We start from the raw sequence: 27,006 nt of genomic DNA, 5'->3' as shown, positions 1-27,006 counted from the left end.
CCTCGTAAACCACATAATCTGACTTCAATATTTCTAAATGCTGCTTGCCAAACTATTTAGGTCAGGTGTTTTTGTTCGAGATTAACAGAACTCTTTTTGGTAAATGTTGCTTTTATTGTTTTGTTTAATAAATAAAGGCACAGTTAAATAGCACAGTTTTCTGCTTATTTACAAGAGCAGCATCATTTTGTAAATTCTGTTCTTTTCATTTATTTTGCTGTGGTTTAGGTAGGTCTAAAGGCCTATTTATATACATTTTGAACAGAATAATAGACATTACATTATAATGTATAAACATATAAACAACAACAACAATATAAATAAAAATAATTATTTGTAAATGTTTAAGTTGTATAGTTTCATTGACATGGTCACATTGTTGAATTATGTTGGTACAAGTAGTTTATGTAAAATACAATTTCAATAGGCTATAATATCAATTAATTATCCACGTTATTTTTTCGTCTCGGAAAGTAATAAAATATTTCCGACGGTACCTGAAGGTCGCAAGTCTGGGACGCAATCGCAGTGCGCATCGTGATTTGAATGAACGGACCAATCAGCGGCCGCGCCGGACGGAAACCGCTGGCTTTCCGTCAATCCTGTCCAATCAGCGCGCGGCCCCGTTGTTTGCCTTGCTTTTTGAATTGAGCTCTAACAGCAGGCTGACAACTTCTCTGCTCTACCATGAACTAATTAGCTGTCAACAAACTAAAGCAGCTGCATTTCGACAACTATTTCCTCACCTAAAGGGCAACATGCACAGATAACAGACTTCAGATTTAACGGAGAGACGTTACAGATTTTTTGAAGAGTCGTTTTGGACCGAAGAGGAATTCCCAGGAGTTGTATTGTTGACTTACTAGCTCGGTAGCTAGCTAAGTTAGCTCGATAGCTTATTGAATTGAACTGGTTCAGCCAGTTTAGCCCCTATTTTTTCTTATTTTTATTTTTCTCTAAGGTAGCAGTCACCGAAACAGTTGGTAAGTTTGGTTTACGTTGAGTTTATTTGTATGGAGCTGTTTGAAACCAGCCGTAAGCGCTTAGCTAACCTCCGGTGACGTTAAGCGAAGGGAATTTGGTGGAAGCCGCTAACGTTAACGTTAACCGGGCTAGCGCTGGGTGTATCTATAAGGTGTATCCTTTCAGTTTATTCTCCTACTGGGAAAGATAAGTGCCTTTAGACTCTCTCAATTACTTGTCTTATATCTTAATTAAAACCCTTTTAAATTACTTTAATGTAACTTATATGTTAGTTTGTTTTTGTTTGTTTTAAGTTTGTTTCGGTTATTTGTTCAGTTAACAACCAAATATTTAAAGCTTCACTAAACTTTTTATCCACCTTGCCTAGTTTTACCAAAGTTATCACAGTTCACAAACATGTTGCTTTGAGTTGAACGGTCAGACCTTTTTATGTATTTGTGTTTGAAGTTGTGTCTCTCGCCTTTATTTTGACCGCTTTCACCCATCTCCTCTTCTTCCTCTTCGCTATGCTTTCTCCCTCCTTTCTGCCTCGCTGTGTTGTCTCTCTGTGTCTCTCTGTTCCCTGTAACTTTTGATAGTTTGGACAGTTTAGTGCCTCCTGAAGTTCCTGCCATGGCTGACAGCAGCATACTGACTTTAGGGACGGCTCGAAGTCTGCTGGTGGATTCTTCTGTCTATGATTCAAGGATCGCCGAAACCACGAAGGACCATGTATTTCTGGGCCTGGCATGTGAAGATGAGGAAGGTCAGTCTGCAGGGGTCACGGTTTTTTCTCCCACTCCTCTGAAGATATCTAAAAAGACAAAACAAACTGCTGTTGGTGTTTTAAACAACAAAACTGCAGATACACCATATGTAACCTTTTCTCAGTGTACCCAATAGTGTGCAAGAATCTGGATCTACTATGTGCACAACTGCTCAAAAGTTTGGGGTCACCTGCCACAAAAGCTTGAATCAGTACAGTCCAATGGCAGAGAGGACTACTTTATATTTTTGAATGGTCTTTGATGTTTTGAAGTTGTAGTAAGTCATCTTTACAAAGAGAGGATATTTTGTAAGGGTTTGCAAAACAGTAATATTTTGTACATTGAGGACAAAAAGCTGTACAATGGTTCAGCCAGACTGATGATTGAAAGGGCAGAAAAAACGTCTCTAACTATGTTAGAGGAAAAATCAGCTGGGGCCAAGCGTGCCACGAAAGCGAGCTAACGTTGATTGTCTCACAAACACTGACCTCCCTGCTGTAATTAACCTGAGACACTCCATGTTGGACCTGCATCATTAAACAAGGAGCAATAAACTAGAATTAAATGTGTCAACACTAGACCTACCGGTAAATGATTTGGCTGTTTGTGAGTGTTGTCCTGTGTTGTCAAGAAAAACTCCTAGAAAATGATTTCTTATAATAAAGCATACAGCAAGCAGGGATTAACAGGCCTGTTGCTTTAGTAAAGCTACCCTTAACATTTCTAAATTGAAATAGAAGCACTGTTGGAAATGGATCATGGAATATCAGCTGACTGACAAATCACAGTCAAAACCTGTTCAATCCAACCACTCAGAGTGCAGAGGGCCTAGAGAAAAACAGGTTCCCATATTTAGAGCCCAGTTGCACTGTTGTGGTTCACTGATGATCTAGGGCCTCTTTTATGGACTGGCATGGTTCCCACATGCCCTGGAAATTTAGAGACTGGTCTTGGAAACACAAATCCTGGATATAATTTTAACTATTTGTCACATCCCTGAATATTCCGCGAAACAAGATAAATTCTGCTTGACCTACTTGATGAGTTCTACGTGACCGAGTGAGCAGGCGAAACGTGTCCCACATAAAACGCTGACCACCTACCTGTAATAAACCTGAGACACTTCGTCATGAACCCTGCGTTGTTAAAAAAAGAGGTCATTGAATAAATGGACGTTTCAGTAATTTAATAATTCTGCTTTTGGGACCAAAACTATTTAAAATGTGCCCGATTTATTCTGTTCATCTATGCTGAAATAGCCATTATTGCAGGAAAGAGAAAATGGTCAATATAACAGGTGACCCCAAACCTTTGAGAGTTAATGTATGTATGTGTGCATGTAACAGAAAGCCAAACACAGCACTGCTACAGATTCCAAAAGGCTGTGGAGAAACAGCGTAGTAAAACCTGAAAAGTAATTGGCACTGTAAAGTAATTCTTGACATTCCTGTTCAGAGCTACACTCAGTTTTCCAGTTTATTAGGTACCCATACATTAAGCCAAAATGAATGTAGTCTACAGCCCTGCCAGCCCAGCCTTGAAATAGTTTTCAACTTCATAGTCATATTGGTTGTTGGCTGTAGTTTGCGGTGCTTTTGAGTTGTATTGTTTTATGAATAAATTGGATTTCTAATTACCAGCATGTTATGGACGATGGCAAAAAAAGAAAGTCATTGGGTGTGTGTGCTGTGTCCCTGCACCCTGAGAGAGCTGCATTAGGCACTGGAGCACATTTTAAGTAAGGGTTTTTAAACTGGATTACATCTCCTGTCATTCACTGAAGTTACTGAGCCTACAGCTCGTTTGTGCCTTATTTTGACATCCAGAAAGAATGCCACTGCAGTAAAGCACACCCCCTTTGATTCACCGGGGCTGTGCCTCGGAAAATATTTAATCAGCTCTTAGAATTTTAGTTGAAAATTTAAAATGGCTTAAAAGTTTATCTTAATCTAGAACATCATACCAATTAGCACACATTTAGTGATGAGAACTGTGTTGTTGGGATTGACTCACTTTGTGATCAGCCTGTTTGGGCTTTAACCACATTACCCTTTCATTACCATGGTAATATCCAGTGGCAGTGGGCTACCCATGTACTTATATAAGTGGGATTACGTCCAGGTAACTTTCACTTTGTCTCATTACTGAGTATGAGCCTAACTATCTGTCTGATGTTAGACTGTGTATCACAGAATGGCAAAAGACACATACACGTCTACTCACTGTCTTTGTATAAAAATGACCCTAGCATTGCAGTTTGTGCTCTAACAGGATAAACACACTCTGAGTCTCAGCATTGTTATCACAGCTTGGCGCAAGGTCGAAGCTCAAAAAAGTTGAACTTTGCGCACAAAATGTGTGTGGATTTCCTCTGCCCCTGCAAGTGAACCCGCTAATCACCGTGGTTCCATTGCAATAAAGAGATTTTGCTGTGAAATTTGTGACAAGTCCTTTAACGTCAGTTGAGTACAGCTCTAATGATGAAAGCCTGCAAACATCATTGATTTTTCATTTGAAGGGAGACAAGGCTGCAGGGAGGTCTGGAGCTCTGGATTAAACCCTGCTAATAAACTGGTAACAGAGTTCATTTTAGGGGTATTTTATATTTTCGCTTTCCTCTCATAATGCTATAACTATTGAGTCTAAAATGACTTGCTGTCTGTGTAGTCAGTATGATATAATGAGAGTTTATTTGTAAAGCTTAAAGCTCTTTTAATAGGCTGGTAGCAATAGCTAACATGCTTTTTTTGAACACAATGAGGACCCATATCATCTTTTTTTGTGGGATTGGAAGGGAACATACTTTTTACCTTTTTTTTTCCTCTGCCCTCTTAATCAGTGATATAGGTGTATTGTCTGGCTGAAACCCCCAGGCTGTCAGTCAAAATGAGGAAAAACTTGCATCACCTCCTAGAAACGACCTGCTCCTTGATCTGTCTCTTCCCAGAGTCTTCTTTGTGTGCGTGTGTGTCTCATCCCCTTTCCCCCTTGTTCACTCTGTTGCTCTTCATCTCTCTCAGATATGCTGCCAAAAGTGGAGACGAGGGTTGTTCTGGTGGGAGAAGCGGGCAGAAATGGAGCGCTGGTCAAAGCACTGCAGGTACATCATTCCTCTATTAATGCTGAAGGTCCACTGTGGTCTACTGGCTTACATTAAATTGGCAGTCCTCCACGATGTGAGCCGGCCAACATCACTGCTGAGTGATGCTGCTGAGTTTGATAAGTAGCACACCCAAACCTTTGTTTTGAAGGACGATACTGATGCTTCTGGGTTAAAACTGTCCGTAGTTGCGAAACCTTTTGACAGTGTCCATTGTTTTTTAAATTTGCCGTCAGAATTTGAATGTTCAGTGTTTTCCCCCAGATGTGGTCTCAGGTGGGCAATGCATCTAAATCAGAATGTTTTTTTAGCCATTTTAATCACCCACTGCAGAGTACTCATGTCCTGGGCCATGCACATCCCATGCCAGTTTGTGGTATTTCTTTCTTGTCAAGATGCTTTCCCTTGCTCCTCTGTAAAAGTTAACAAGAACTTGGCACTGCAAATTAGCAGCTGTCTTAACCAGTGCGGAGATATGACATGACAATGACAGGTTCTCTGTGATTTTTATTCCCAGGGACCTAAAACTGTTCACCTGCTCCTACTCAGCTCCACTAATGTAGACAGGGGTGTGTGTTTTTGCCTCCTTTCTCTGAGTGGCTCGGTTAAAGATCCAGTGTGTAACCTTGAGGAGGATCTATTGTCAGAAATGGAATATAGATCCTCCTCAATGTTTTCATTAGTGTATAATCACCTGAATATAAGAATCATTGTGTTTTTGTTACCTTTAGAATGAGCCTTTTATATCTACAGATGCTGTGGGTTGGAGGCTTTCCATGGAGTCTACCATGTTAAACTGCCATGTTTCTACAGTAGCCCAGAAGGGACAAACAAAACACTGGCTCTTGATAAGGTTTCGTGTTTCACTGTTGTTTCTCCTTCATGCTTTGAATGGGAAGGTGAAATAAGGGGGTTAATCTACAGCTACACTGCCAGATTCCACTAAATCCTACACACTGGTCCTTTAGCCACTTGGACTTATATTCCTATACTTGGAGATTGTTTATGCTTTTCTTTATTCCTTCATTTAGTAACATTGTCAAGATGCGTTTTAGAGTGAGTCCATTTAAGGGAGAAGTGCACTCACTTTGCAACAATCTCTCTCTCTCTCTCTCTCTCTCTCTCTCTCACACGGACACACAACTGCCTGTCTGTGGAGATAAGGCATGCTAATACGGAGGTCTGGGTGTAATATTAGGCAGCCTGCAGAGCACTCACAACCTCCAGTATTAAAATGTAGCTGCTCCTGCATAGAGATGAGTGACTTGAGAGTTTTATGAACAGCTCCTGACTGTGGCTGGTATGTTTACATCCCAGCCATACTCGTCTTCCTGACTACCTACATATCAGCCCAACAGAGACAACTCACTATACAACTTTCCCATACATTGATTTATTTGTGGCCGAATGCCACATATTGATTTTCTGTATTTTTTTCTATTTAAAACAAGTAAAACCTTATTGATTTGTTCAGCCTATCCTTATCCCTCACAGACAGATGGACAGTGGACCCATCTGTGAATAGCCCCTCCTCTGTGCACGCTCTGAATCTTTATATACAACCTATGGCAGTGGTTTCCCAACCTTTTTCATTCTATTAGGTCAAATGACAACCCCTGACTGATAAACTGTACAATGAACCCAAATAGTGCACACAATAACTGCAGGATGTTTGTGTAAAACAAGCCTTTATACTTTATAGGCTGCTTTTTTGACAAATATGGTGTTTTCTTCTCCCTGACGATGGCTATTGTCGTATTAGCTTAATACTTTTCGAATGTGGGACATGGCTGATTTGCAGAGACTGAAGGCTGTGTGAATTCAGTATTCAGGATCTTAAATAATCTAAATCTATTAAAAATTACTTTTATTTAGCTTTCTAAACAGAAATTAATGAAAAACTGAGATGATATCGGCCTACCTTGTGTATTTTTTAAGTTTTCGCACAATTCTGACTACTAGTGTATGCCAAAATGGCTGGGGACCTTACTTGGTATTTGTGTTCAGCTGGTCATCAATCACAAATTACATGATCTAAAACAATGAACAAGGTTTACAGAAAAATAAAAGCTCTAACGTGGTACACCATAATGTGTTAAAAATGTCTTATACTTTAAGCTCAGGTTCCATAAATCTGGCCCCAATTTTACCAGTGGGACTGAGACCTTGGTCATAAACATTGTAATGTTTGACTTTATGTTGAGCGCCTCATTGTGTCATTAGTTTTGGTCCATGTTAGGGATATGCCAATAAAGTTTCACACTGATCTTTTCCTTAGTTCTTTTTAATATTGGGTATCTGTTGATTGTGAAAATTATGTATCTGACATCACCCAAATGCTTCAAAGCCTCGACCGTTGCCATGGTAAACGCCCAAATCAATATTTTATTGCGTCATGTTTTTTTTGGTTTTCAGTGTTTTCCCTTTAGACTTTGCCTTAGGTCGGCCACCCAAGTATATAGAGCTCAAGAGTGAGGTTCCAAAAAAATCCCATTCATATTCTGAATTGGGGATTTCTATTATAAGCCATGCTGATGTATTCATCCAAGCTAGACTTACCATGAGCTATGAGATTGTGGTTTATGCTCCTCTAGAAGCTACAAGTCTACATGTTTTATCTGTGATCTCATCGAGTACCCACAATCCTAAAGAACAACAGCAACGTGTCTGATTGGTAGAGCTAGCTGTTACCAGGGACATGTTAACCGTGAACAGTTGGGTAGCGTACAAGTCTAAATGAAACTGCATGAGTTGCACTAATTCTTGTCATTACACTACATATACACAAACACAATTACAAATTAAAGCTGGCAAGCAGCATTGAACGGGACCTTGCAGCCGGAGCGTGTCGGGGTGTGCTGCGGCCGTGTCATGTGCGATCGTAACACATGAGAATCACAACATTAAAATATCATGTAAGATCAAAATTGCCACGCAGCACTTACTTCCTCTTGTCAGTAGGTGGCGCTCTCACTATATCTGAATATTGTCAAATAGACGTGTTCAGGGCGGGACTCTTATCAAACATGTGAAGTTTCGTTGCAGTCGGATCATGTTAGCAGAAGTTATGACAAAGCCCTCTTTTTATGGCGAAGGATCGAAATTGCACGCCACGGGAAGCCACTCCACATCCACGATGTTTGATGTAATAAGGTAAATAGCACAATTTTTAATGGTGAGTGTGTTTAGATGGCTGTGTCCACGTGTGGAGTCGATCTGATAAATTCCCTAGGAGTTCGTTCAAATACAACGTGTGCAAATAGCCAGAAATGACCGCTAAATCCAAAATGGCCGACTTCCTGTTTAGTTTAAGGGATGGGTCCAAGAGACTTTTCTGCTTTTTTTTTATTACAATACACATGCGTACCAATTTTTGTACATGTCGACCGTACGCATCTTGAGGGCTGATTCGGGGGGGGCGGGGCTTAGCCATTTGGTGGTGCCTGTGCACAGGGACAATTGCATACCGGTATTTTCGCTATGTTTGAATTTTGTGCAATTTTGCCCGACTTTTCGAGCATGTTGCGGCCGCCAAATATGAGGTCGAAGAGGCAGAAAATAATAATTCCTTCAATAACAAAGGGCCTTGCACTGGTCAGTGCTCGGTCCCTAAATATTATAATAACACTATTATTAAGAATATAAACACTATAATAATGACAATGGTTAAATTCAATAAGAAGTGCGCTACTATTGGTATCATCCAAAATGGTTTTATGGTTTATGGTCAGTGGAGTAAATTAATGAACTGTTCAAAAAGTGGGCAGTCACTATTGAGCTCTATTAATGGCTGATGACCCATTTTAGCATTTTATAAGCACGGACCAGGTACACCATAGGTACCACATTGTCCACATATCTTTCCTAAGCAACATAAAGCACATTCACTACTGATCAGCATCATCAGCAAAGCTCATAGATTTACTTGAATGCATGATGCTGTTATTTACTCTGTCAGTGACAAATGGCAGGGTTACGTGCCTTAGTGCATCTTTAAATCAAACCATTAACTAGTTTTTGTTAAAATAATAATAAATAAGGTTTGCGAATCACAGTTTGTATACTTCTTTGTGCCTGTGATTCAGTAAACAGCTTTGGTCAAACAGCCTGTTCTCCTTTTGAGTCATTTTGCATCTGTCCCCAACCTGGCTTTGCTTTTGAAGCAGTTGCTGCCCTGGGAGCGATCGTCCCTCTATTGTTAGTCACCAAGTGAGACCAAGGTCTTCTTATGTAATACATTAAGTCATTAGGGGTAAGTGATGGGGGCACAAGAAGAAATCACAGAATTTTGTTTCATGTTGATACTAGGGGTGGGCGATCTGGGCAAAAAATTCTATTTTTGGGGGATTTTGGCGACAACGATAATCAGTCGATATCCTTTAAAATGTGATTGGAATTTTCTGAGTTAGGACATGTGTCCACCAAACGCGTTTATAGTGCTGAGAGCGCTCAAAAAGTGTTTTCCGAGCGCCCAGCGGTGTTAAAAGTTGAACAGATTTCAACTAGAAGCACTCTGCGCTAAAAAAGTCTTTTCGAAACTAAACCATTTCCATGCCAGAGAGGTAGACCCATGTATCGGCACTAAATCATCTGAAGTACCGGTTGCTACAGGGACTGGAGGTGCTCGCATTTTCTCTCTACCATCACAACGCGCTGCTAAACTGTTGCAAGGAGGATGCTAGCAAGAGGTCATGTGATCACGTCATGTGATCATGTAGGCCCACTAGTCGTGTGACTGAATCCTGCCATGCTGTAGAGAGCGTTGCTGCACCGTGTATTAAGTGGATGTGAGGAGTTTCCGCGTGCGTTTCAATATTTTTGGCTAACTAATTTAAATACTCGATAATGGAAATTTACACATCGTCAAAACAACGACGATATTATCGCAAACGATATATATCGCCCACCTCTAGTTGATACACTATCATTTGTTTGGTTTTTGTGAACTATCTCAGTCTCAGCACTGAGTTTATAAAGTAGTAGCCCATGTTTATATTTACCAAATACAAAAAAACAAAAACAATTGTCAAACAATATAAGTTATCTCATGCAGCGATGGACCCGGCTGTTATTTGACAAGTGAGCTGGCTAGCTAGTGCAAGCTTCCTGACATACTGAAGGAACTAGAATCTGCACAGGTACTGTCGACTCCCACGGCTTTACTCCTTGTAACAAGACATAACCTCTTGTCAGCTTAACTTAAGAAGACGGCACAGATTAGTTTTGCTCATACATTGGGTATTAGCATTTGACGCTTAAAAAAGTTTTAGGCTAAAAGTTTCCAGGTGGAACTTGCCTATGAACTTGATTTATGCTAGCTCACCAGTGTCCAATGTGTCTTGTTTTATTTTAAGTAGCTGGTGGGTTGATGTAGGTCGTAGTAGTCGGATTGAAGGGCTGTCTTTTTTTCTCCAAATCTCTAAATCGACCGTTTGTAGCCTTACTCATCACATGATCAATGTTAGTCCATCCATTTTTGTATTTTTTTCTTCAGCAGACAGGAAACTCACTACATAACCAAGAAACTGTGTGGTTAATATTCTATTTCCTTTTAACCAAACACAAATTGAACTGATACATGCATACATACAGCAGAACATCCTGTCAAAATGACTTTTTCATGGGGATGTATATGTGTATATCCCTGCGTGTTTGTGTCCGCTCCAGTAAGCAGCATAGTTTTGCGTCTTTGAGTAGCACCATGTGAAGGTGATTTGGAGGCGTGGCGGCAGACTAAGTGCTGCTAGAATGACTTCCTTTCCAGGTCTCCTGAGCCCTGTCACTTCTGAAGGCTTCCTGCTTAAATCATCTATTTCTCCCTGCCAATCTGCAGTGCAGCCACATCCAAACACATCCGCCGACAGCTCCATCAGAATGCTCCCGATTGCCTGCCTGACCGCCCGTCGCCAGTGCTCATGCAACCCACAGAAAAAGAGGGCCCCCCACCATTTCTTTCTGTCCTCTTCTTTTCCTCCTCTCCTCCTCCCTCCTCAGGGCTTTGAACTTTTATATTAATTTTTAACAAAAATTTCTTCTCCTCCCCAGACTACCCCCTCTGAAGCTGTGATATTTGTTTGAAGTCACTGTCTTTAGACTTTACAAGGACACGGACCCCTCCCTGTCTCTTCTTCGCCTCCTGCTTCCTGCGTTCCTAAACCCAGCCTCTATTTTGTCCTCATGTTAGGTTAATGTTTATGAATTTGTCTCTAGGTTTCTTTCTTTCTCTTTCTTTGTTTCTCATTCTCTCTCAACCTACTGCCCTTCCCCATTTCTTTTCTGTTGTTCCTCCTTTAAAATGCCAGTGTTTGACATGCACTTCCTGCTGGTTGGTTTTTACAGGCCATCAGAGTAATGGAGGTACCGGTGGTAAAGATAAGAGAAGGCGAGGCGGGTGCCGAGGAGAAAATTATGATAAAATCTATAGTCAATATGGTACAGTACAGTGTCTGCCTCTCTGTATGACTGTCTGACACTTTGATGGGAACTTTGGGAAGGGCTGCATGAGTCTTAATTCACACGGAGTACTCACTCAATCATTGTGCATGGCCAAGTCACTGATGGTGAATTGATTTGTGGGTGAATATTTAAATGTAAGTGATGTAATACTTGATATCTGGAATGCTCTCTAACGGAGATTTGCACTCAAATGTCAATGCTAGTTTCTAGGCTGAGGAGTAATATTAAAGTCATTTAAAGGGCTTTCTATTTAGCTCCATGGCATTTGGAAATGGCTAGTTTCAGGCTGTTAATACAGAGGTTAAAGTTGTAAGCAGTCCAAAGAAAATCTGTTTGCATACAAAAGGTCTCATTAGATGAGTGGGATCAATAGCAATTCACCTAAGCAGCTTTGATTTTTGAGTGCCATCTCATAGAAATGGTTTAACATTTTGTGAATATATATACATACATTTGTTGTCTTTCTGAGAGTGAGGTGAGAAGATCGATAATCTCATGTGTTGACCGCTAGATTCAGGACGTGGTTAGTTTTACTTGGCAACACTGGAAACTTCTTCGTCAGAGTCAAAGTTTCTACTTATCCTGTGAAATATTTCAATGACTGGATGGATAGGTACACAATTTGTACATGTGTTCATAGTTTCCAAATTATATATTCTAAAAACTTGTATATACTTTATTTAATTTTTAATATGTGCAAAACTGACATGCCTATTAGCCACCACTGTACTTTGTTTCGTGCTAATTAGCTAATGTTAGCATGCTGAAAGGCTAAACTAAGAAAGTGAACAGTAGCATGTTAGCATGCTGATGGTGGCATTTGCTCAAGGCACTGCCTTATAGAGCTGCTAGCATGGCTGTAGACTCTAAGTCACATGTAGAGAGAAAACAAACGAGACATGGGGAACTGTAGTAATGTTTGGAGGTGTATTTTTGAATCTTAGCCAGAGCCAGCTGTTGCCCTCAGTTCTGTGGCTTTACACCAAGCTAAGGTATACTACTTGTTAAAATGATCTGCTCATCTCACCTTGTAGAAAGAAAGCAATAAAGTGTTTTTCCCAAAATGTTAAACTGTTCCTTTAACACACAAGTGTCTAAAGCAGTGTGGATCCTAACAGTGTAATACCAAATATAATTCTAACTGTGTGTGTCACTCCGTCGATGCCTCTCCACTTCCTCTGCCTTTGTCCTGTGACACCTACTGGAACAAATTTTTCTGAGGTAATTTGTTTTATGGGCAGGTTTACAGGTAGCACAAGTCATTTCACCCCTCCTGCACTGCCAGCTCTGCCCATAAGCAGCCCGACACTTAGTTTGTGATTTAATTTCTGCTCTCTGTTATCAAAGTCACTGATTCAAACAACTCCACTCTAATCAAAGTAACGCATTCTCTCATCTGAGTGGGAAAAATTGATTGTTTTCATGCAGCACTGAGCATTGTTCTTTCTTTTTTGCTGTATAGCACAGAGAGACAAAATATGATTGTGTCTACTGTATGTGTAAGAGTGAATGATTGTGGACTGCAGTCTTCTCTACACCTATTTTCCTTGATGGATTGGAGATGGCTGCTGTGGTATTTAAGAGCTCCCCCAGCCTTGGTACATGGAAGAAAATATTTCACCAAATAAAATCTTCATTGAAATCTTTTTTAAAAATGCTTAGTAGCACCAAATGTGAATCAGTCATTATTTGATTATTTGATCATTCCTCCTGTGATGCAGTTTACTTACTGAATTACATTTGAGTGAGGAATTAGGTCTGTAGTAAAACAAATATATGGTCGTGCAGGACTTGGTGGAGACCAAAACACAGCCAAAAGCAGGATGAATATTGGACTTACATTCGCCAGCATAACAACTCAATCAGGCCATAATATATCAAACTTAAGTGATTTTCTTTCTTATGTGGAGTTCTGCCTCCACAATTATGGGATTTAATGGGATTTGTTGACAAGAAACAAATGAAATAATTCTGCTATTATCCTTTGAATTCATATATATTTTATTTTTTTGTATTTGCTCATTACAGAGATTATTTGCTTATAATAAAATTAACTATTAAATACAAAATCCAACAGCCTGACTAACAAGGCTAACAAACCTTTCATTCACACTCACACTGGTAATTTTCTGGTTAATTTCCTGCACTTCTGAATATTAAATTTGCTTCACCAGTCCTGCCTTGAACTGCTCCATTTTTCCATATTGTGATTCTTCCCATTCAGGACATCAACACGCCGTGCATAATCACAGACAACGTACAGGAGTTTGGAGACGGAGAGAACACTGATTTCGAGACGGTGTTCGTCCTCACAGACTTTGATTCTCCCGACTACAGCTACCTCTACAAACGCGACAACCGCATTATTGGGCCTCCCGTTGTGCTGCACTGTGCTGCGAAGGAGGAAGTAAGTCCCTTATTCACAACATGTTTATTTTGAGATGTGTCACAAACTAGATTCACACATATTGGTGTAATCTAAAAATAATTGACATGAATGATCAAAAATACATGTCTCCACGTCGGTGAAAAACATGGCTCCTCAAACCTTTTCAACCTGGAATTCACATGAAAAATGTCGGCCTGCCTCACTGTCTGTCTGACAGAGACTTCACATAGGATGCTAATGTCGAACATGAACAATATGCCCTGACTGTGGCTGCTTTCAACAAGACGGAGCACTCCACATATTTGTCAGCTGAAGACTGCACGCACACACAGACTGCACTGCAGAACATCATAAAAATCTCTTGATAACAGGGAAGATGGTGTTAGGCCATTGTGCAGTTATTCACCCATGTCAGGCATTATCTGGCATAAAAATAATCATGTATGTCATGCTATTGAAAAAATTTATATTATTATTATATATCTTTTAGTATATATTATATATTAAAAGTATTAAAATGTATTTTTATACTTAATTCAACACATTCATTGCACTGATTTCTGCCTCTTCCATTCCCCACAGCCTCTACAGTTCTCATGCCGTCCTCTCTACTGCACCACAATGCTTAACCTGTCGCTGTGTTTCACCGGCTTCAGGAACAAAGAGGAAATGGTGAGTTAGAGCGATAAATAGATAAATCTGATATATCGGCCTGTATTAGGTTATTGCCGACATATTGATATCAGTACACTCAGTTGCCAGTTTATTAGGTACACCTATCTAAAATGGCGTCTAATACAACAGCCTTGCTAATTTCTACCTTCATGGAGTATAACGTTCAGGTTTTCTTAGACTTCTAGAATTATATTGATTCAGTTTATTGTCATTGTGGCAGTTACAGTTGTTCTGCAGTCAAAATATACCATGTTAAACTGTTTGTGATAATGTGTTATTTATCCCTTTATATCAATAAGGGAAGATTCAATACTAGAAACACCACTCAGTATAATGCAATACAAGTCAGCAGCACTGTAAGCTGCAGTCATCAGATTACCCTAAAGCTCAGTCAACGCCTCTTCACAACAGCTTAAACATCTAAAAACTTTCACGAAGGTAAAATTTACTGCAGAATAACACATGTTATGCTGAGCTTGTGCTTGGCATTTTTGTGTTTCCATGTAGAAGAACTTGGTGAATCTGGTTCATCACATGGGTGGGACCATCCGGAAAGACTTCAGCACCAAGGTTACTCATCTCATCGCCTACTCTACTCATGGAGAGAAATACAGGGTTCGTACATGCTTAGGTTTTGGTTTACTCTGATCTTGCAATCTTTTTACTCGGTCTATCTCTGACATTAATACTGCTGTGCAGTAGGGCAATATTGTTACAAAAATGTATATTTATCTTTACTTTATTGCAATATACACCAGCTGTAACATTATGACTACCTGGGCACCTAGGTTTGGAGATGCTCTGACCCAGTCTTCTAGCCATCACAATGTGGCCCTTGTCAAAGTGGCTCAAATCCTCACGCTGCCCATTTTTCCTGCTTTTAACACATCAACTCTGAGGACAAAATGTTCACTTGCTGCCTAATATAACCCACCCACTGACAGGAGCCATGATAACCAGATAATCAGTGTTATTCACTTCACCTGTCAGTGCTCATGATGTTATGGCTGGTCAGTGTACACTGTATGTCCCAGCTTTCAATAAATACCATCAGATATGTATTTTTGTAATTTCAAAAATGATGAAACAAACTAAAAGGCAATAAACAACTAAAATACACACATTACAACATATTAAGATAATTACAATGATAATATTGTTGCCTGCTTCTGCATGGCAAACAAAATTACCACAGATAAATCATCTGTAGTGGACATTTTGTATGTGGAACTATTGGAATATTTACAGTCTGTGTAAAGTAAATTCAGTGAGCAGCTCGGTCACTTCAGCGCCCCAGTGGACACGCCCCCCAGCGTCTATGCGCAGAGAACAATGCAATTTCCCCCCCCCATTTTTTAAAACTAATTATATATACTTGCCGATTCTTTGAATCATTAAAATTTGGCAGAACACACTTTTTTAACAATTTTTTTCTTTGGTGTGAGAAACTCAGAAATCATATTTATTATGACTTTACACAGTCTTTTAAAGCCCTTTCTCTTTTGTGAGTATTGTCCAGTATATCCTAACGTGTGTGAAAAACGCTATTGTATCTGCCAGTTTTCTTTAATACATTCGACAAATAAAAGCACCAACAGTCAACAGAAGGAACAGAAAAATAACAACGTAAATGTTTTACTTCTGTTGTGTTTCAGTTGCTTTCACTCATTGGTGGTGGCCGAGCGCGATTGATTGATTATTTATTTATTTTATAAAGTTTCCTTTTACACCACCCTTCCACTGATTGTGTAGCACGTTCTCTGGCTGAAATAAACAGAAGGAGCAGGAAATGATTTGAAGTTCCTGTCAGCATAGCTTGAATCCCAGTGTCTGATGTCAGAAAGTGGTAATTTAATTCCCTGTTGGATCCTCTTTAAACCGAGTTCAATACATGGCCTCCTCCATAGGGATACATAGAAATGGATAGATGGGAGGATGGATAGATTGACGCTCGGATTAACAGATGCTTGATGCTGTACTTCTTTCAATCATCTCTGGCAGTGATTTTCTATTTAATCTTTTTTTTTTGCTCTCCCTCCTCTCAGTTAGTGAGTTATTTCCCCTTTTTCTTGCAAAAGTCTTGTGGGTGGTATATTTTGTTCTTGCAGAACAAGACAAAATGCAGTGAGAACATGTTGGTTTGGTGACAGACAGCCAAGGCTGTTTTCCATTTGAAAGTGTGACGCTAACTAAAAAAAGGCAACCACGGAGCCTCTCATACTTGTTTTTGTATTGCGCCTGAAGTGGAAACTGTTTGTACCTGTCGTACTCGTATTGTGATTCTGAGTGACAGGGCGATCAGGAGTAATGAAAACAGACTCGGGAGATTGTTGTACTGTGAGCAGTGACAGTGAAACTATTTGAAGGTCTTATAGTTATAAAATTGTACACAGATAAATGTCATGCCCTTCTTTCTGTTATTGTTTTCCTCTGTCTGCCTCATCTCTTGGTTGCACATTTACTCATGTATTTTGTTTTTCTCTCTCTTTACTGTGTCTTATTGTGCCTTCACCTCTCAGCTGGCAGTGTGCATGGGGACGCCCATCCTCACTCCATCATGGATTCACAAGGCCTGGGAGAGAAGAGACGATGTGTAAGTTTAAAATCCTTGAAGGAAGCCTCTGTAACGTTGTTGTGTTGATGCTTGTATTTTATAATTTTTAGCCATTTTCTATTTGTGTTTATTAGACAAGAAAAAAAAAACAGTTTTGAGATCGATACCTATGTTGATATTTGAGAGTTAAGATAAGATAATGACGTATCAAAAAGGGATGAGTAAGTACACCGTGTATCTATTCAACCAACTAAATTATTTGTACTCTGAATGGGTGGGGTATAAACCAGGGTGTGGGTGGTGCTTCAACTGAAAGGGGTGGGGCAAACCAGAATATAGTATATTTAAACCTGAAATTGATATGGGTTGTTTAGAAGTTGTGATATTATAAAAGTCTTTACAGAACAGCCCCAGAGAGTAAAATACACAGATTTGCTAAACTCTGTCATCCAGTGCTGACCTTCTCTGTCACTGGTTAAAATTCCAATCAGCTGTTGATGGCAGACAAAAGTGAAGCTTTGTATGCTCCCCTCCCGTGAGTGTTTCTCTAGTTCTAACAACTTGAACAGAATAGATGTCTTCTCTCTAGATGATTGCATCACATCAATTTTCTGAAGTCTCAAATTTAATTCATATATCAATAATTCAAGATGATACATTTCACACTTTTGAACCAGAACTCAATTTGTTTTTCAATATGCCACATACATATGTAGTCAACATTGCATATATTCTGCTGCAGTGTAAACACAAGTATCAGACCAGACTTGGTTTCAGCAGATACCCAATACTAAAAGCCTTTGTTTGAGATCGTGACATCCCGAAAAAAAAGCATTTATCAAATGTTTTACTTCGATTTTCACTGTTAAAACTAAGTAAAACTATGAAGGTGTTAGACATGACAGGGCTCCAGAGTGCGACTAATAATTTTTCTAGGTCGCACTGGTGCACCTGACGCTGCCCGGGTGAAAACATAAATTTATTTCGCAAGCGCATCATCTCTCTGTGTTCTCCTGTGACCGAACCCACACACTCATGGTAGGATCATATCGTGTTCTAAACCAATAAGAGACAGAGCTCGGGGGGGTCTTTGCCTCTGATTGGCTGTGGTCCTGTTCACCTGTGTCCTGGTCTTTGTGCGCAACCTGAGCGCCAGAATAGCTGACTAACTGAAACGAAAAAATAAAATAAACGCGACAAAATGAGGGAAAATGAAGAGAGGCAGAAATATTGAAAGTTTTTTTTCTGCATTTCAGCAGCAGGTAGTAGGAATCAGGTCCTCTTTTATTTGGAAATGTTTTATTTTGCTTAGTGTTTTAGTTTGAAATGTTCAACTTCAGCTCAGTGAAGCACTTTAAACACTTTATTTTTCTTTTTATATATAATTGTGCTTCAAATAAAGACAAGCATTTCTCTACACCTTATTCTTGTTTAAAAATCATTCACATTATATGAAAGTTATGAAGAGCGATAAAAAGGTGACCTTATGGCGTTAAAGGCGACGCAATGAAAAATTTGGCTGCACCTAAATTTTGTGCTGGTGCACCAAAAAAAAAAAAAAGTGAGGCGCACCAGTGCAACCAATGCAAAAATTTAGTCTGGAGCCCTGCATGCCAGGCACTGTTTTGGACCACCAATAAGCTTGTGTCAGCCCTGGCAGTGCTCTGGATTTTCTATTGTAATTTGTATCTCATGTTCAAGAAAATATGAACAATATCTGTATCACTTCTTAAATTGTTACCTGTCCCAACAACCTCACTCGCCAAGCTAACGCCACATAAAAAGTCACATCATAAGTTCCGCCTTTGCCCTTTTAATTGTGTGTATCAGAAACCTATCAGTTTGTGAAATTCCTCACAAGATTCTCAAAACGTCACGTTATGTGAAGGCCCAGTTTAGGGGGTGTAAAGTTCCTCCAGTGGAAAGGGCAAGAATACTGACAATAATACCGAATGTTTTGAATAGGACATTTTACAATTGATAAATATATTATATTATGGAATGTAAAGCTGTCCTGTTTCTAAATTATCTCAAAGTACTGCAATGTCCTGTTACTTAACTACCAAGGCATACCATAATACTGATAAAAGCTGAAATAGATAATATAACCCATGCTGTGGTATAAGGCTGTTTTTTTAAGGGACAATTGTGAAGTGGCTGGGGTTTCTTTCAGTTTTGCATGAAATCTGGTTCATATTATTTATATGGTTTTCATATCAGTCTCTGTTAATTATGATAACGTTGAATCATTTTATTCTAGTTGCACTTAATACAGTACATGATTAACTAGGAACTACTTTTGATTGAATTGCACAGTATTATTAGTTTGCGCATACGGTACTGTATTTTTTATTAGTGTGCATGGAAAAGCACACTACTATTATTCCCCGTGCTTATTATTATTCTTCCGTACGTTTTTCGGTCGACTACTCCTCCCGCAGTTTTGGTTGCACATACACAAAAAGGTACCAAAACGTGCGGCTCGGTGGGGACATTAGTGCTATGACTTTTCTAAGCGTTTTGCAAAACAGTTTGCCAATAAATCGCCAAAAACCAGGCCAAAAAATGAATGGGTGTGAATTGGTAGAATGGCCAACTGAAAATAATCACCGATTTCTGGACCTGGTTGCCTAGCAACCAAAGCCTGCAGCTCACAAGCTTGACTGTGAACAGGTATTACTCTCCAATGTCGTTTTTTGGTCGACTACTCTTCCCGCAGTTTTGGTCACACATACACAAAAAAGGTATCTAAACGTGCGGCTCGGCCGGGAAATTAGTGCTAGGACTTTTCTAACCGTTTCACCAAACAGTTTGCCGATAAATCGCCAAAAACCAGGCCAAAAAATTAATGGGTGTGTATTGGTAGAATGGCCAACTGATTTTAACTGCCGTTTCAGTTAGAGTGGAGTGAGAGAGAAATATTTGTCAAAAAATAAATTTGTAAAGGCCACAAATGTCACTCTACAGAAATAATTTATAGATATAAACGTAGGTAAATCCGTTTGGGTCGCAGTGATACCACTGCTGAAGCTGTCAGACAAATAGTTTTGGCGGGAAATGCACTGATGTGCCAGCAACACCCTCTCACGGCCCCATCTAATGCCATGTTAATTGGAGAGAAGAAATTTTGAAAAGAACTCATTGCACCATTTCTTTCTCAATCTCCCGAGGTCACATTTTTTAACTTTAGCCACTGAAACTCGGCAGTCCTATAGTCAACAAGATGACAATCCTCAGTCTATTCGGTTTTCATTTCGTTTTTTGGTCATTCCTGGCCAATGGTTTGAGGGGGTTCATTTTGAGATTTTCTGTCTCTCTCAGGAGACTCGAGTGCTGTGGCCTCCCCTGGTTGTCACGACAACCAAAGCCTTCCTGTGAACGTACATATACATGCACACACATAGCTAGCTACAGAGGAGTATTTAAGCTATTAACAGAGCCCATCTACGGAGAGCCTGGCCACTCTCTATTAAGTCCCATTGTACCAAATTTTGGTTGCAGTTCCACCAGAGTTCCACTGGGGGCGATCGCCCATGAGTGCAAAATGAATGGGAGCAGATGGAGGTAGACGGCTAAATTTGTCTCTTTCACCTGATTGTCGTTGAGAAATCTCAGATTTGATTGTAGTTTTTGCAAGTTCAACATGGGTTATAGGTCGAAAGTTGAATGAACGAGTTCTTATGTCCTTTCGATCTCTTACAGGACGAGTTGTTGTTGCCCATAACACGCTAGCATTCTGCTAATGAACGCTGATTGGTCAGTGAAGGACTGATTACGACCAGAGATCCCGCTTGATGGCATCGTGGCATCCGAAGCGGGACCAGAACGTTATGGCGTTAACTTTTTTTGGGGTTGCTGGTACTTAATCTGCCTATCGTTATGTCTGTGTTGTCGATGCCTCGAGAGAAAAGGAAGTGCAGAGCGCGGAAGCACAAAGAGACTCAAGGCTTGCTGTAAAGCAGTATCTCTGGCCGTACGATGTGTATCCAATCCAACTTTATTTGTTAAGCACTTTAAAAACAACCAAAGTTGACCAAAGTGCTGTACAGGAGAATAAATAGGTCAGTGACGTCATTGACATTTTAAAAGACTTTTTTAAAGCAAATAAGTGACTCTTAAAAATCTAACACCCAGCAATGTGTAATTTCTTTGCACCCCCTTTCGAATGCAACATTCAAATTACTAGACAAAAAATGATATCCTGAGAAAAGGGATTTTGAGGGTATAGCTCCATAGACTGCCATTCATTCTGCACTCATCCTGTGAGCGCCCTCATATGGAGCCAGAGTGGAACTGCAACAGTTCAGAAGCCGGAAGTGTACAGAGTGGAACTTCTCCCCTTATTAGACATTCTCTGGTATGAATAAGCTAGCGCTAGCTAGCTAGCTAGCTGAAGAGAATGACAAGGTATTAATGTGCTAGCGCTAGTTAGCTAGCTAAAGAGAATGACAAGGTATTATTAGGCTAGCGCTAGCTAGCGTTCTAGAGAGGAAGACATGGTATTAATAAACGGGCCAGAGCCAGGCACACTCAAAATTTCTTTAGGAATTTTCTAGTTTTTTTTTAATGCTTTTTCTCTTTTCTCCCTTCAGAAGAGTTACTGCACAGTAGATTTTCTGTTCAATTTCCTAAATAATTGCTTGATCTACACACATAAATATAATAGAATAAATAGAATGTATTATCAGAAAACTGTGTACTTGACAGTTGTATGACCTTGCACATTCACATTCGAACAATTACATAGTTGGGAAAATAACCGTGTTTCTCCCACCTTCATCTATCTAGGTGCTTCCATGCAGGAGAAGAGGAGTTTCGAACAGAGTTCAAAGTGCCTCCATTCCAGGACTGCATCCTGAGTTTTTTGGGTTTCTCAGCTGAAGAGAAGGCCAACATGGAGGAGAGGACTCTCAAACATGGTCAGTGCTGCAGCAAACCAGGATTGACCATTATGCTGTTGTTGTTGTTGTTGTTTTTTTTTTTTTTTTTTGTGGTTCCGTCCGCCTGTAATAAATTAGTCAGCTGGGCTAACTAGCGGCTTATGTTGGAGAAAACAGACCTACTGTTTACAGTGCATACACTGTATTTTTGGTTTTGGAAAGATTTTTAAAAATGTATTGTTCTTACTAGAGCACCATACGCACTGTTTCATCATGTTGGGGAAACCCAAAACGTGACAGGTACAGTTGCTAAGCTATGATGTGTATATTTCCTCATCATAATATCCCTGTTTTTCTGTGTCTAAGGTGGCAGTTATCTTGAGGTTGGAAATGAGAGGTGTACACACATGGTGATAGAGGAAAACTCAGTAAAGGAGCTACCATTTTCTCCCTCCAAGAAACTCTTTGCAGTCAAACAGGAGGTAGGTCTTTCAGTTGTTGTTTGTTTTTTGGAAAGAGTAGAGTTAGTTCTGTGATACTGGTCAAGTACTATCTTGACATAACAGAATAATCGAGATACTTTTGCTCCAGGAGGATGCAAACCCAAGGGGGACAGGAGGAAAATAGGAAATGTTTTTTCCTCCTCAACAGAATGCCAAATGATCATCTGATCAGGACTCCTTTTATGTTAAACCTCAGTTGATGCAGTCTCTGCTCTTCCTTTTTCTGTCTGCGCTGTCAGAGAGGAGGATCAATAATAGATTTCCTCTTCCAGCGGAAGAATGATTCGAACCAAGGTAGAGGGGTGGTTTAGCTGTAGTTTTAACCCCACAATCAATACGGCCTTTTCTTTACTGTGCCATGTTTATTGGTTTTCAAAGGAATGTGTACGGTATGTCATTATAGTGTCAAATCTTTTTTTCTACCTACCTCTGTCCTAATCCAGGGGTCATTAAATACATTTCTCTCTCTCTTCTGTGGTAGTGGTTCTGGGGAAGCATTCAGATGGACGCTCGGGCTGGAGAGTCTATGTACCTCTACGAGAAGGTGAGTGATATTTACATTGCTCCCGTTCCTGTTTCAAGTATGTGTTGGGAGGCCCCCCGTTCAGGTTCCTCCAGTAGCCAGAGGAGGGCAATTTCATCGTCCTAGTTCTCTGTGCCCTTTTTTTAATTTTGGAAGTTGAAATGGTATCATCAGATCAGATCACAATTTACAAGATGTGTAGCTGGCCTTCTGCCCTTATATTCATCTTGTCTTACATATTTATCTTTTTCTCCCACTGTACTCCAGAATGACAGCCCAGCCATGAAGAAGGCGGTGTCCCTCCTGTCACTCACCACCCCCAACAGTAACCGCAAGCGTCGGCGTCTGAGGGACACGCTCGCTCAGCTCACCAAGGAGACGGAGATCTCCCCATTCCCTCCGCCACGCAAGAGGCCATCGGCAGAGCACAACCTGTCCATAGGTTCGCTGCTGGACATCTCTAACACCCCTGAGACGTGCAAGGCCTTGGCAGGTAAGACGACAGGGGAGTGAGTGGAAAACACCTGCTTCATCCAACCCTAAAAGCCATTTCTGCTATATACTGATGGAAAAATGCAATACCTTAGAGGATATTTCTATGATGATGGTCGATTCCCTCTTCTTCATAAGAGAACAATAACAAGATGAACCCCTCTCTTTATTCCAGAAGACAGAGTAGGGAACAGTTCAGAGAGCAAAGGAGGCGATACTGTGACCAGGAATAGGATAAGAAGAAGGAAAACCAGGGAAAGGAGGATTAGGACAGACAGGGAAGAGAGGAGGAAAAGGTCCTACCAGAGTACAAATCCCTTTCAGCAACCAGAGGAGGAGCAGCAGCCAGGAACTTCTGCAGGTCAGGTTTTGCTTCAGCAGTAGGACTGTGCTGATGTTGACATCAGGCCAAAGTATGTGTTAGGAGGATGAAAGAAGTCTGTAATGAGTAATGATAAATTATGTAATGATAAGTAAGTCATGAGTGGAACAGTGAAAACTTCAGGTCAGAGTAGTGGGGTACATATGTGAACATGGAGAGTAGTACTGGGCCTGAAGGCACAAATACCTGGTATAAATACAAAGCTGTTCTTGCCTTACATTAGACGAGGCGTGTCCTTTTAAATTAAAATTGCCAGCATTGTCTTGTGTATTATGCAAATAGCTGTGATATATTTAGGGGCTGTAGTGTTAGGTTCTGAGAACTAGTTTCACTTATACCAATAAAACTGTACTGGAAGCTTTTCTCCTCCCTCTTTTTTTATTATGACAGTAATGTAGAAAACATTTTGGTAGCAGGCTCTCATTCTTTAGCCTGCACACACCTTCAGTTTGACTGGTTGAAATGACAAACTTCATCTGCGTCACATTTGAACAGATTTTGTTAATTAAATAGTGCCTAAATTAAACTTGTATCCGTTGTTTGTAGGGCTGCACCATATGGTAAAAACATGCATCATATTGCAATTGTTCTGACCGATACTGCGATATGATTAGAGTAGGAGTGATCATTTTTGTATCACACAGCTACACACAAGCTAATAACATCTGCAGAAGAAGATTTGTAGGCCAGGGCATCTCTGCAGCACTACAGTATTTCATTATAATGCTGTTTGTCACACAGTTTACCTTCATCAAAACATTGCAACTTCTGCTATTTGTATATTGCACTTTGCCATATTGCAATATTATTTCAATCATATTTGTATTAATTGTGCAGTCGTAGTTGTTTGCTTAATGTGCCTACTGCAAGCTGGTGTCTGTACTTGGCCAAGGTATGTAGTGAGCAATTTATGCATATTGTATTAATCTTTTTAAGTTTAGCAACTTAATGATCACATTTAACTGTAGTTACTGTCAAGTAAACAAAGCTAAACCTCATGAGATTCCATAAGGCATTTAAAAGAATTTAAATTGAATAAGCAGATTCAAAACGTGAAATGGATTTAATAATAATAATAATAATAATTGCATTGTTATACAAAGCTGGCACAGATCAGCCCACGTACTGGTGGTGTCTTGATGTCAGAGTTCCAGGAAAGCAGAAACTTTATCATAAAAGTTTTCTCTCGGTTGAAAAATATCAAAACTGAAAAGGTGTCTTTCCATTGGCTGAGGTGAAGCAAATAAATGACCTTCAACACATGCATACACCGTTTCTACAGTAGGTCATTTGGATTCAGCCTCAATCTCATTCTGATTGCTAAAACATACACCTGAAAGTGTCTTTTCGTGCCTCGCTGCAGTATTAACAACCTTCCCTCCTCCCTGCCTGTCTTGTTCCTCCAGAGAGTTCGAAGCCATCCAAAAGTTCGACTCCGGTTCTGTCCAAGCAGTCAGCCAGGTGGCAGGTCTCCAAGGAGCTCTACCAGACTGAGAGCAACTATGTAGACATTTTAAGCACCATCCTACAGGTAGCAGTGTGTGTCTGTGTGTTAGCACAATGTGGACTTCTATTCTAACGCTCCCTCACAGGTTGGCCAGTCAGTTGCCCCTGACAACAGTTTCAGGCTAAGCTACAATCATTAAAGGGGTCTGTGTGTGTGTGTGTGTGTGTGTGTGTTGTGTGTGCCTGTGTGTGCCTGTGTGTGCCTGTGTGTGCCTGCGTGTGCCTGTGCGTGTGCCTGTGCGTGTGTGTGCCTGTGTGTGTGTGTGTGTGTGTGTGTGTTTGCATGCTCTCTCTTGGCCTGTCTTATCAGTTGGTCCCAGCAGAGAGTCAGACAGCTGACCAGTGAGGGAGAAAATGACCTGCCTGACCATTTTTCCTTCTGTCTCCTGCCCCTTCAAAATCTTTTACTCTTTTTGCTTTTTTTCTTAACTATAGCTCCCTCCATTTTGATGTTGCTTCTTTTTCATTCATGCTTCCTCTCCCTACGTCTCTCTCTTTCTGCCTCAAACACCCTTCCTCGATTTTTGCCCTCTCTTTGTAATCTGTCTTCTCTGTTGTATTCTCCTGGGCTTAACTCACCAAAAGCTGGTTAGTTTTAAATCTGGGAATATAAAGTTAGCCTCTTGGTGTTGAATTTTAAAAACTAATTCGCCACATGCTGCTAATAATGCAGCTGTAGCTCCACTACTGTGCCATTTATCACAAGAAACCAGTTGAAGCTTACTCCATAATCCAGCCTATTTCATAGTCGATCCATGCTCCTTTTTCACCTCACAGAAAATGTACTTCATCCATATTTCTGAATGCAGCAGTTCCGTTTTTCATCTCACAGCTATTTACTGAGGCAGGAGATAGTGCAAGCCTGTGTTCAGATGAGCAGCAGACTGTAGATTGCTAATTGGATTTCATTTTTCAACATGACACAACAGTAACACAGTCTCACTGCCTGTGTGTATGACACTAACATGTCACAGCGTACTATCAATTCAGTTCATTTAAAATGTTATTTCTGTAGCGCCAAATCACAACACATGTTATCTCAGGACACTTGTCAAATAGAGCGCATTCCTCATTATTTAAGGTGACTCAACAGTTCCCACCATGAGTAATCACTCATCAGAGGAGAGCCAAATCATGTTGTTCACAATTATTATATTTTTTTCAGACAACAGTTAATCCTGGAACGTATATTGTTTTCCACAGAATGTGTTGCATTTTTTTTGTTTTCTTGATTTACATCTGTAAGTGCACAGGATAATATGAGTTAAGGCCCTATAGTAGATTGCATTACGGCCACCCCACAGACTGTTGCCCCTGAAAACTGGATTATTTGAGTCGACTCTGACCTTGTCAGTGGAATCTCGGCACTTTACAAACCGAATCTCAAAATTACCTCAAACCACAAAACTAACAGTGATGGAAGCAGATAAGGGTGATAGTTAGCGGAGGGCAATGTGACGGTGGGGGAGTCGGCTGAACCACTTTTGATGGTGGTCCAGCCTCCTCTACTGCCGTCCACTGTGATTGTCTCTTCGACCAACAGCACTGTCAGCAGTCCTGTAGGAGAGACGCTCTGTGGTGTACTCAGATTTTATAACTGAACTATAAGCAGGACACACACGTTTACTTGCTCCAACTGTGTTGAAATGTGTTGTGTTCAAATCACAGTCTTACAGGTGAAACATGACTCATGGAGCTACGTCTCCACCGCAGGAACTGATGATAGAGGAGTTTAGTGTGGTGCTTAACTGAAAAAAAGTAACCCATAGTGGAATCTTTTTATTGAACAGCCAAATCTGATTCAACTGACAACATT

At 40.2% G+C, this 27,006-nt stretch overlaps 1 protein-coding gene across 5 annotated transcripts in view; it reads left to right on the top strand.

The window, feature by feature from the left end:
- The first annotated feature begins 632 nt into the window (after positions 1-632).
- The window catches only part of ect2 (epithelial cell transforming 2), a 47,701-nt gene continuing 21,327 nt past the window's right edge, over positions 633-27,006 (top strand). For 2 of the 5 annotated variants that reach the window (XM_051377768.1, XM_051377766.1), the window contains exons 1-14: positions 633-983; positions 1,563-1,729; positions 4,751-4,830; positions 11,170-11,262; positions 13,511-13,693; positions 14,258-14,347; positions 14,858-14,965; positions 16,870-16,943; positions 21,693-21,823; positions 22,151-22,266; positions 22,769-22,831; positions 23,078-23,303; positions 23,478-23,663; positions 25,091-25,215. In XM_051377768.1, the coding sequence (XP_051233728.1) occupies positions 1,597-1,729; positions 4,751-4,830; positions 11,170-11,262; positions 13,511-13,693; positions 14,258-14,347; positions 14,858-14,965; positions 16,870-16,943; positions 21,693-21,823; positions 22,151-22,266; positions 22,769-22,831; positions 23,078-23,303; positions 23,478-23,663; positions 25,091-25,215 (1,608 nt within the window). In that variant the 5' untranslated portion in view covers positions 633-983; positions 1,563-1,596. The remainder of the gene's footprint in view (positions 984-1,562; positions 1,730-4,750; positions 4,831-11,169; positions 11,263-13,510; positions 13,694-14,257; positions 14,348-14,857; positions 14,966-16,869; positions 16,944-21,692; positions 21,824-22,150; positions 22,267-22,768; positions 22,832-23,077; positions 23,304-23,477; positions 23,664-25,090; positions 25,216-27,006) is intronic. The other 3 variants (XM_051377767.1, XM_051377769.1, XM_051377770.1) reach the window with 3 other exon arrangements.

This window comes from Dicentrarchus labrax, unplaced genomic scaffold, assembly GCF_905237075.1.
Source record: "Dicentrarchus labrax unplaced genomic scaffold, dlabrax2021, whole genome shotgun sequence".
NCBI classification, from domain to species: Eukaryota; Metazoa; Chordata; class Actinopteri; family Moronidae; genus Dicentrarchus; species Dicentrarchus labrax.
Note: the sequence above shows the minus strand (reverse complement) of the source record. Positions and strands in the feature narration are given on the sequence as shown.